Below are 12271 nucleotides of genomic sequence, written 5' to 3'. Positions count from 1 at the left end.
TGCCAGAATCCCCGTATCTTCCTACACTCCATAGTCAGCTCTAAAAGCTTTGGCTAGGGAGTTACCTTAGCAACCACAGCACAGCACAGGACTGGGGAACAGAATCAACACTGAAGAACTGATTAACAAACGGGAGAAAGGTCTATATTTAAAATTGATTTTCTCTAGTTTATACATTTGCTACTAAATGTTTAAAAAGAGCCAAAGTTATAAACAGTATGACAAAGTACCCGCTGAGGCCCACTAATTCCAGGTCGGCATGCTATTTGTTTTGTTTACTTTCCTATGCAACATTTGTACTAACCTTTTACTAAAATAGCCAATTTAACAGCTAAAATTGATTACTTAAAGGAACACTATTGTGTCAGAAATAGTGCTGGTGTGTCAGTTTAGGTCCCTTGCCCCGTCAGAGCAGTGAAAAAGGTGTTTAAACTCACCTTATATCCCAGTCTGTGCCGGTCTTGCCGCGGCTGACCCTGCCTCGCTCCATCTCCATGGCTGAGATCATTAAACTTGATGATCTCAGCCAAACCAATATTTTCCCACAGGAAAGCAATGAGAGGATATTACGCATGCGCAGAAAAACACCACACTGAGCCAATCAGCATCTCTTCATAGAGATGCATGAAATCAATGCATCTCTACGGAGAATGTTCAGTGGCTCCATGCAGAGTGTGGAGATGCTGAACGCCATTGATGCACGCTGTGCAGCACTGAATTAGCAAGCACCCGTAGTGGCCATCTGAGTAACTGCCACTAGAGGTGTTCCTTGGCACCAATGTAAACACTGCTTTTTTCTGGAGGTTCTGGTGACTATAATGTCCCTATAAGCTAAAGGGCAGAACAACATTTGTTTCATGTACCAAACAGCAGAAATATGTTTTAAGCACAGTAGAAAAATACTTTTTGTAATCACCGTTAAGCTGCAGCAACTTCTAACCATTTTCAACTTTGTTAAAAGTACGCTTTGACCAAAGAAAGAGAACATTTTTTTTTATATATATATACAATACTTTAGTGTTTTGTTTTAAACACTTTACTTACCACAAGTTTTAACAATCCTTTCTTTTGTATGGCATAAAAAAGCTATTTTTTTTCAGGACACCTCCACGAGTAATCTGAGAACTTAATTACTAATATTGAGCAACTCAGCGGCTGTTTGAGCCTGTAACTAGGAAATGTAGTGATAGTGGCTCATTAATTTCAATGCCAAGGAGGACAGGGGTTTCCCAGAAAGCTATTACAACAAAGAAACGCATGGAGTATCTTAACAAGAAAGTCTGATTACAAAGGAACAGTAACCTAAATTTTATCGAGGATTGCACCACATCAACCACACTGTGATAGAGACATTTGCTGCAGTTATCTAATGTCATCTTTCTCTTAATATTGCTGTACCTATTACAGACATGTAGCATTGTGTCTGCTAGACGTAGTTAGTCTGTTACAGTTATAAGCTGACAGAAAACTAGGAAAACCGCAAAACAAAAGCACCTGGGGGAACATAGGTCAATGTCCTTCAGATATTAATGTTGTTTGAAATTGAGTCTCTTTTTTTCTGTAACCACATATTTTACACTGCACCTTAACAGGTGCCACTTATGCAAAAGTGGCATTATATAGCACACACAAAACAAAAATCTGTCCAATCAGGAACATGGTGGGATGTATTGTCTACTAGGCACAAAAACCAGGACGTGTAATATTGTGTAAGGTCGTTTTAAAGCATCTTAAAATGCTGCAGTGTTTTACAAAAATATCAAAAAATAGATAAATATAATGCTTCTTTGAATAATGCAAAGCTTTTAGCAAGCGATAACATCACTGTACTTAGGAAGGTAGCACTCTTTTTCATCATTCAAGCAGCAATGTAAAATAACCTTTTCTTTTATTAAGAGAGTAATAAAAAAACACCTTTTAAAGCGTAGTGATGCTTTCAGAGGCGAAATACAAATGTCACAATGCGTCACGTGAAAACATTTTGTATTGCCAGCAGAACATGGAGGCTTGCAGAAAATAATGGCAAATTATGAAAATAATAATAATAAAAAAAAAAAAAATCACAGATCCTAGTTAATATTTTCATTTCTCAATACGTTTGGGGATTATACAGGGTAATTGATAATTGAGTCTTTCCATGCTGTGTTAATATATCTATTGAAGGCTGGAACTCAAGTGGAAACAGTGCATTATGAATGGGTCAACAGCTGTAATTAACTGTGCCTCCATTAACCTTTAAGGAGCCTTTGTGTTGCTCTAAGAACATAGGAATCTACTTGAGATACGAAAAAAAGAAATGATATTAGCTTATAACATAAAAGGTTACGTACTTCGTGTACTTTCTTTTGTTTAAGTAAAACAGGGAGAAACGAACAGCCTATAGGTTAAAATCTATTAACACTTAAAGGGACACTGTAGTCACCAGAACAACAGCTTAATATAGTTGTTCTGGTGAATATAATCATTCTCCTCAGCATTTTCATGCAGGGAAAAGGCAGTGTTTACATTGCTCCCTAGGTACATCTCCAGTAGTCATTCCTCAGATGGCTGCCAGAGGTGCTCCCTGGGTAAGTGCTGCTTCCGTTCAGCGTCTCCACCGTTGGACCGGTAGGGGGTATCCTGGTCCCCTCGGAGCTGATTAAGCACACCCACAGATACCCACCAAAACAAGAACGTTGCAGTGACCAGCTCTCTGGGATCTCAAAATGGCTGATACCCTCCATTTGGACTCACACACGGCGAGTTCCATCCAGTGGGATTCCCGCGACTTTTTTTGCTGAAGCCCTGACACGGCTCAACCAGATCTTTCAACGCTTTTGGCTCAAACTCCAGCGAAGCATTGCAGCTGAGTCCAGGAAGAGAGTAAAGAGAGGCAGGCAACCGGAGGCGCAGGGGCCTACTCAGGGCACATCAACAGTGAAGCAACATGGGCACCCAAAGGTATGCCCACCCAGGCCGAGAGCCACACGGGGCGCGCAAGCCCTGCATCACCCACAAAGACGGAAGATCAACTGCGAACAGCGGCGAACACCTACATCCTCCGATCACCCTAAGAAAGGGACAGGCTCGGACTCTAGAAGCACCCGAGTCGGTGGTTTACAGGTGCTAGCTCTCACCCGGACCTGGGGCTGGAGGGGCACCCGACTCTGGAGCGAAGTAATCTCTGGCCGTGCAGCAATTATGCCACTTACGGGGATCGACTGAGGCTCAGCAGCACTCACTCAGAGACACTGGTCACTAACACCCTAACCAGCACTGTGTTTCTAATTTAACTTGTTGGTGTCACCGCCATTTTTCTTTTCTTTTCCTTGTAAGGTGGTAGCCAAGTTATATGACCGAGGTTTTAAATTTATCTTGCCAAACAAGCCCATGCTAAGCACTAAATGCTATTCATCATAATCTATTTTGCTTATGACCTACTGTTTTGAAGTCTTTTATTCATTTACAAGCACCTACCACTAGTCACAGCTAGATATGTTTTCCTTGCATGGTTCTACGCCTGTCATAATAATCTAAAATAAAATTAAAAAATTGTTCTCTCTAAATGCCTCCTCACATGTAAGGGACTTTTCCACAGACTGGGCATTGGATGAAAGGGTGAGAGGCCCCGGACTGTCTTTCGGTACAGGCTCAGACGGCATTGCAGACTCGGTTTATCCTGGCGAACTACCGATATGACCTTGCTTTCTTATATGCCCCTTACATGCCACCCCATCTTTACTCTGGGACTGATGCCTGGACACATTCCCTGCCTAACAACCAGAGCAGTCAACTACTGAGTTTTTTTATATGCTATACGTTAGGCAGAGAGTAATATGCTTTTGCTACGCCCTACTGTCTCTGCTGCAAATTCTCCATGCTTTGCATAACACAGCAGTATATCTTCAACACTGACACTGCACACAGAGGCGCACTAACAGCGCTCTTGCCTTATCGGACAACATGCTAGATCTAGTACACTGCATTCCACACTAACCGCGCAGCCTAGCCTGTTTATTATTTCTAAGCAGCCTATATCACCAGTTTTATATATTTGATACACATGCTCACGATCAACCTTCCAGGTGACTAGGCACGAATTGCTATAACCTTTAGTTCAGCATATGTTCTCAAGCATGTTAAAAATGTAACGGCACAGTCTACAATCTATATATTAGACACTCTTTTCTAAAGATATCTCACGAATGCCAATACAATCATTTTGTTTGCAACGATGCCACTAACGTTTACAACCGGTTTTATTTAAAAATGTGCAACTGTATACTGTCATGACCATGTCTGCTTTAACCTGCCTGTAGTGAGAAAAGGTGGGAGGGGAACAGCGCTACAGTACTGATCACAAGGGGGAAAAAAAAGCTGCACACCTGAAAGGAAGGGCTACCCTCAAACCCTTCAGAAAATGGAGAAAACAAAAAACAACAAATACAGGGTGCGCTGGATAAAATAAACGAAAACGATAACACAAAAAGGAAAGTCTCTATAGGTACAGTGTAGACCTTGAGTAAATGTTCTTCTGTTCTCGCTTTGGAATCGCAGTGGTTGGATATGAAACACAAAAGCAGAGAAGGGGGGGACCAATAGTGCAAAACCGTATGGTAGAGAGGATCACGAACAACACAGACGTAGAGAAATGCCAACTTACAATTTTTAGAGCTAAGCCCAGCTCTAGGTAAAACAGCTTACAGTGGTATTTGATACTCCCCACATGTAGGATATAACTGGGCAATTGGAGTCTCCACACGATTCTTTAAAACTTCTGAGACAGACGTCAGCATATAAAATATATAAAAGAAAAAAACCCAATGGTGCAATAACTTAGGTAGTACTGCAACAACAGACAACACAGAGGTCCTAAGAGTGCCAACTTACAATTTAGAGAGCTATAACCAGCTCTGAGTAAAACAGCATACAGTGGTATTTAAACTCCCCACGTGTAGGATATTCCTCTAGTGATGCTTGTAGTGCCGGTCTTATGAAAAATAAAATCACAAGAGAGGGCCCATAGTGTTTTCCTTATGTAAAAATGACAAAGTGATAAAAAGAAACGTACTTACAGTGTTCAGAGCAGCCACACTGCTCTATGAACCAAGCGTAGGTGGAATAATCCCCACCAGGGATTTCTTTTGCAGTACTGGATCTTGTTAAAAATGATGATAAAAAGATCAGCCAGGATAAAACAGCAGCATATAAAGTAAATGAACTAACCCAAAGTAAAAGGTAGTAACAAAATACTTTAATATAAAACAGAGTAAAAATACACAACGCGTTTCGCCAAACAGTAGGCTTTTTGTGTTATCGTTTTCGTTTATTTTATCCAGCGCACCCTGTATTTGTTGTTTTTTGTTTTAACCTGCCTGTGTCTGCTGTCGTGGCAGCACGGGCCTGTTTGTACAATCAATTGCACCAAAAATAAAGAATTAAAATAAATAAATAAATAAATAATAATATCCAAATTACAAAAAAAAAAAATTCATTCTTGGGCTACCATAGGGTCACAAAGGCAACGTAAGCAATCTGGCGAATTTTAATGTGAAAAAACACTGTTACTGTTGACACTGTAACTTTTGAAAACACCATAAAACCTGTACATGAGGGGTACGTACTCGGGAGACTTCGCTGAACACAAATATTTGTGTTTCAAAACAGTAAAAAATATCACAGCAATAATATCGTCCGTGTAAGTGCTGTTTGTGCGTGAAAAATGCAAAAAAAATTCACTTTTACTGGCAATATCATCGTTGTAATATATTTACTGTTTTGAAATACTAATATTTGTGTTCAGCGAAGTCTCCCGAGTAAAACAGTACCCCCCATGTACAGGTTTTATGGTGTCTTGGAAAGTTATAGGGTTAAATATAGTGCTAGCAAATTAAATTCCCTATACTTTCGGCATGGGTCGTCAGGCAGGTCCCGCTAATTGTAATTAATTAGGATACCTAGTTATGTAATAATATTGCATAAATATATGTGTAGAATTAATATATATATAAATATATATATAATTTTTTTGAAATATTTTTATTTATATATATAGGTATATAATAGTGATATATACGTATATATTTATGTATATAGATATATATATTATTTTGTTCTACGTGTATTTTGAGATAGATATATATATATATATATATATAAATATCACAATACAGTTAGAACGAAATAACATACATATATATATTTTTTAATTACCGTATTTATCGGCGTATAAAACGCACTTTTTCTCCCTGAAAATAGGGGGGAAATGATGGGTGCGTGTTATACGCCGATATCCCATAATTACTTACCTGTCTTGAAGCGTGGGCCGGTGTTCAGCGCGCACCGCGGTACTGGAACTTCAATTTCAGGTTCCGGTTTCCAGCGGGACTGAAAAGAAGTGTGCACACTTCCTTTCAGTCCCGCCGGAAACCGGAACCTGAAATTGAAGTTCCTGTACCGCGGTGCGCGCTGTGAAGCCGGCCCACGCTTCAAGACAGGTAAGTAAATATGGGACAAGGGAAAGTGCACTACGGGACAAGGGGAGGGGGGAGAATACTATGGGAGGGGGGAGAATACTATGGGGGGGGGGAGAATACTATGGGGGGGGAGAATACTATGGAAAGAGGGGGGGCGCACTATGGGATGAGGGGGGGAACACTATGGGAGGGGGTCGAGAATACTATGGGGGGGGGAGAAATACTATGGAAAGGGGGGGAACACTATGGGAGGGGGGGAAATTTCCTGGAATTTCCTTCTTAAAATGAGGTGCGTGTTATACGCCGATAAATACGGTATTTATTTGTAATTATTTTTTAAATTTTTTTTTTTACGTATTTACATATTTTTTTTAATATTATATATAAATATATATATATATAACAATAATTATATATATATTTAATCAGTATCAGTCTATGTGTAATTTGATATTAATATATATATATAATTATATATATTAATAGTAAAATACACCTACACAGTGTATGTGTGTCTATGTATATGTGTATATATATATATATATATATATACTTAGATCATATATATAATATATATATATGATCTAAGTATATATATATATATATATATATATATATATATATATATATATATATATATATATATATTTTTACACTTATTTAACTTAATTTTATTTTATTTCTAGCCAGCAGGGGGACTACCTGTCATTACAGGCAGTCCCCCTGCTGGCAATGCACCAGGCAGCTAACCCGGCCATGTGATTGTGAGGTCCTCGCAAGGACCTCACTCTCACATGGCCGTGGGGGCTGCTGGAGGGCGGACGTGCCGCGGGGGGCTCCGTGGGAGTCCCCACAACCACGATCGCCGGCGTGGGATTGCCGGTGACTGGGTAAGTAAGAAAAAAACGGAGGGCGTACAATAACACCTGGCAGCGTTTAAAGCCGCTTAAAATAGGGCGTAATTGTACGCCCTCCGGTCTTAAGGGGTTAATACATAGATGATGTCCCTTTTGTCAATATAAAAACTGCTAATTTTATATCTTACCGACCACACATCTCTAGTGGCTGTCAACCGCTTGTCAAACCAGCCTCCTTTAGATCCACTTATTATCAAAGAATTTAATGTGCATGCAGAGAAGGACTGTAGCCAATACTTCTCATAGAGAAGCACTGGTTTGGCAGAATTTGCAGATTGTTGCAAAAGAGCCAAGTCCCCTAAATCAAAGTAAAAAATGTCAATAATTTTATTTTAATTGGCAGGGTCTTCTACACCCTCTTTTCATGTGCACCCAACTCGCCTTGTTACATATACTTGTCTGTAAGTCCACATATACTACATGTATATGTGGACATATACTTGTCTGTAAGGTTTTTTTCCCACAGTAGTTACTATGTGGTACTTGTAAAGGGAGAAATACTGTGGTGGTCGTTGGCTGAACAAAACCCCAAACAAACTCTTCCAGACTATTGCTTTACAATACATAGCTCTGTCTTCATCTCAGCAGATTAACCTGGTACATCAGCTACATATGATGTCACACACTCCATCCAGGCACTACTTAGTTCTGCTGACATGTGGACAACACTAGCAAGTCAGTCAGTTTAGCAAACTAATATTAACTCAAATTCTTTATATCTAGTAACAGAGATCAGAGTGACAAATTGCACTCTTATAAGAAAACCACTAAATATATATATATATTTAAACTGAGCACCTTTACATATTCATATTAAATGATTTTCTCCAGATTTTCAGATTATATTTGTTTTATTGTAGTGTAAACATTTCCTTTTGATTGTTTTGCAGACACCCTATTTATAAACACAATCACATATTACTAGAAGTCTGACCATTATATTGTCAGTGTCCAAAGATCTCTATGATCAGTTGCAAAACCAGAAGATAACTGAAGAAGATCTCCTCATACCTAGGAACTACATTTCGATATATACAGGATGGGCTACACACAGTGAAAGAACAGCTCTTTGCATTGTGGGACAATACAGCACATTCTTATTGTGTACATAGACAAAGACAGCATACCTACACAGAACTTACCACTTGCCTTGGCCTCAGGATATGATGGGGTCTCTTCATAAGCAAAGAGTGGTGGGACACAAGCGGGAGTGGCAACACTTTGTCCCAGGTACGAGGGATAGTAGGAGTGCATCCTATACTGAGAGCTTGCGCTGTGTCCTGGCAAACGATTCTCACTTCCCTTCATCTGCCCAAAGAAAATAAAAATGAGTTACAGAACCATGACTACCTGTGCAGAAATTATATAGGAAAGACGTAGGCAAGCTTCGGCACTCTACATGTTGTGGACTACATCTGGAGTGCCAATGGTTGCCTACCCCTGGTATAGAACATAAACTGACTAGACCAAGACCTATTGAGTCACAGCTCCTAGGTATCTTACTGTTGTCTATTATAAGCAAGTCTACTTTATGTGAAACTCTAACTAGAACTCTTCCCTTACTTCAATACAAGTCAGATCACATTGCTATTTGTCAAAATGTGTTGAAGATTTGTGACATAATCTACACCTAATGCTCCTTAGTTTATACACTTTATAAAATAATAAGTTTTGACAAAATTATCAACATGTGTCGTTTACTGTAAAGGCACTGCTCTGGCACTGTGGAGAGTCTAACTGCTCTACCATATTTTTTAATAAAAATTACACTTGAAGGGGCGTGGCCGACCGCGGAGCAAGATGGCCGCATGAATTCTTGCTCTGGCACCCTGGGCACATAATCCACTTTAATCTGGCGACATAACGCTGCATCCAACAGAATTTAAACAAAATGTCTCACAACAAAAGCAAAAAGAACTCGGCCAAACCGGACAAGATGCATTTTTTTAACCAGAAACAGCCACAACTGGCTGAGTCGCACCAGGCCGCAAATGACACCGGTGACCCAGGCTCAGAGGCCGGAATGCAAGGCGGGGGACCCGGCTTACAAGCAGACTCTGCCCCAATCACAAAGGCAGACCTCACTGCAGCACTGGAAATTCTCTCCAACAAATTAGTGACCACATGGCAGCACACAGCGGACGCCATGCGGAGGGACATACAAGAGCTAGGGAAGCGGACATCCCACATGGAAGATAAGTGTGATGAATTCGCAACAGCTCACAACGACCTAGCAGGGAACGTGGAACAATTAAAGACGAAACTTACCTACATGGAAGAAAAACTGGCGGATCTCGAGGATAGGTCCCGCCGAAATAATCTCCGTTTGAGAGGCATCCCAGAGGAGGTAACAACCGCTGAACTCCCAGCCTATGTACGTACGTTACTGCATGCACATGCCCCAGATGTACCAACGGACATGTTGCTGGTAGACAGGGTGCACCGCATCCCGAAACCTCGCTTCCTCCCGCAGTCAGTTCCGAGGGACGTACTCCTGCGCGCCCACTACTATCATATCAAAGAAATAATCCTCCGGAGCAGCAAGATGAGGGCGAAGCCTCCAACAGAATTCCCCAACGTGAAAATCTTTGCGGACTTCTCAGCGACAACACTCAAGAGGAGGAAAGAATTTCATCAAATCACTACCACACTACGCGCACAAGGCCTAAGGTACAGATGGGGGTTTCCCACCAAACTTATCATCACTAAAGATGGCGACACCACTATCATACCCACCCCCGAAGAAGGCCTAAAGCAATTGAAGGCCTGGGACCTGCCTGTGGAGGCACCCGAACACCAAACGAAACCGTCCGGGCACCTCAAGCCCGACTGGAAGAAAACCTCTAAAGGACATTAAAGCCAGTTGACTCACTGGTTTATGAGACTGAGACAAAATCAAATTGACAAGCACGGACACAATGGGACCGGGCCGGGCAAACATCGTTAGATCGGGGCCTCCCGCCGAAACAGTAAACTGTGACGAAGTGTAAACGGAGCAGGAACCGAACCGGGGGTCCCCGATCGAGGTAAGCCGGCACAAACCACAGGGCCTCCCTTATATACCCTTGTACGAGAACACGAGACTTACCTCTGTGAAAGGGTGAGAGAATCCATCACCGCCATTACTCTGGGCCTCCCGCCGCTCCGACAACGAGGCGCAAGCAGAGCCGGGGTGGACGTGGGGGTCCTGGGCCTACACACACTCAACACGAACTGTGTAGCCACCTCCTGGCAAGAGGTATGTGGATCACGAATAGACTGTTTAAAACCTAACCTTCTCGGACCGGGTCTCCTACCGGCCCGTGACGAGGCTCAAGCAGAGCGGGAGCCGCGGTGGGAGCCCCGGACCCGCATCAGTGAGAACAGGACACACCACCTTCCCCCCCTGAAATAGGTGCTACATGGAGAGCCAATATAACACTCCCGGTCTCTCCCGATCAGCCTGAGCAAAACTGGGCCTCGAGCCGCACTGGTGACGAAGTGCAAACAGAGCCGGTGCGGATGCAGAGACCGAGGCAGAACCCACAGCTTTGACTCAACATGCACGAGCGGTATTCCCCAAGAAGAAACATGTACTTTTTATTTTGGCTCTCTTTCCCCTTTCCCCTTCTCTTCTGCTTACAAATGGAACAGACAGGCCGCATGTGGACTACTCATACGGAGCTGGGACTTCCCGCCGGCCTGCGACGAGGCGTGAGCAGAGCCGGTACCGGCGCGGAGTCCCCTGGGTCCGGACTAACATATGTGAGTGTGCTAAATATCTTTGCAGTTCCCCCAAATTTCAGATCACCATCGAGGTGAGAATCCCCGAGCACGACTCGTACCACGCATCACAGGACATGTGTCGCTCCACAGAGCCGGGGAACCCAAGAATAGAGACTCAATACAGAACCATGGCCTGCTAGGCATGAAACACAAAAATGTAATGTATTGGGGAACGAAACATGGTATAACAGACAGAAAAAGCAACTGGGGAAGGGACAGGATAAAAATGAGGGGATAGAGTGGGAGGGAATGCTTGTGTGGGGTTTGTGGGGAGGGGGAGGGGGACGATGGCAAGTCAGATGGGAGGTAATGGGGAAGATCCGTTATGGAATCTTGAGCAAGGGGAAGTTAGATGGTATATACAATGTGTTAATATGTTAACTGATATGTCGACCCCCCCACTCACCTACGGGCCCACAGACCATAACATACTAAGCCACACGTATTGGTTACACCCATGATGAACCACATGACACTACAGAGATACTAAAGAGCCCCAAGAGCCGCAACTAAACCCCGGTCCCAGGCCCGAACCCAAGCCCGTGCACCTTATGTAAGCGAAAGCAGCCAAATAAAAGAGCTAAACCGAGCCCAGAAGGGCGCCAACGACCACGCAAATGGAGGAAAGGAATTTCTCCACTTCCCCGAGTGTGGAATACCCACACGAGATCTCCAAAGGAGATACCATGTACATAGTTATCCCACCTCCCCTATGTCACCTACCCTTAACCCCACCAAGACCACGATCGCTCAAATTCCTAATTATAACATACACAATACGCAACTCACACCACTATCAACTACCCTATAGAGGCAATGGCCCCAAGCTCTGCTACCACAATCTAAGTGGCCTACCAAGGGACACATATAAAACACATAAGAGGCAGAGGGACAAAACTCCCCGCAAGATAAAAAAACGAAACAATGCAAATCAGGGCATACCGCCCAAACACAGACGCAACCTTTTAAAATCCAATAAGTAAAGTATGAAAATACAAACCATAAATGCTCGTGGCCTTAACACGCCACACAAAAGGAGGCTTCTCCTTGAAGATGCGACTCGAGCAAAAGTGGATGTACTTTGCGTACAAGAGACGCACTTTGTCCACAACAGGGTCCCTGCCTTCGCCAGTA

At 42.6% G+C, this 12271-nt stretch overlaps 1 protein-coding gene across 2 annotated transcripts in view; it reads right to left on the bottom strand.

The window, feature by feature from the left end:
- DMRT1 (doublesex and mab-3 related transcription factor 1) overlaps nt 1–12271 on the bottom strand; it is a 136758-nt gene that overhangs the window by 66558 nt on the left and 57929 nt on the right. For both annotated transcript variants that reach the window (XM_063457205.1, XM_063457206.1), the window contains one exon: nt 8515–8680. In XM_063457205.1, coding sequence (XP_063313275.1) covers nt 8515–8680 — 166 coding nt within the window. The remainder of the gene's footprint in view (nt 1–8514; nt 8681–12271) is intronic.

The sequence above is a fragment of the Pelobates fuscus genome, chromosome 5 (assembly GCF_036172605.1).
Source record: "Pelobates fuscus isolate aPelFus1 chromosome 5, aPelFus1.pri, whole genome shotgun sequence".
In the NCBI taxonomy this organism is placed as follows: domain Eukaryota; kingdom Metazoa; phylum Chordata; class Amphibia; order Anura; family Pelobatidae; genus Pelobates; species Pelobates fuscus.
Note: the sequence above shows the minus strand (reverse complement) of the source record. Positions and strands in the feature narration are given on the sequence as shown.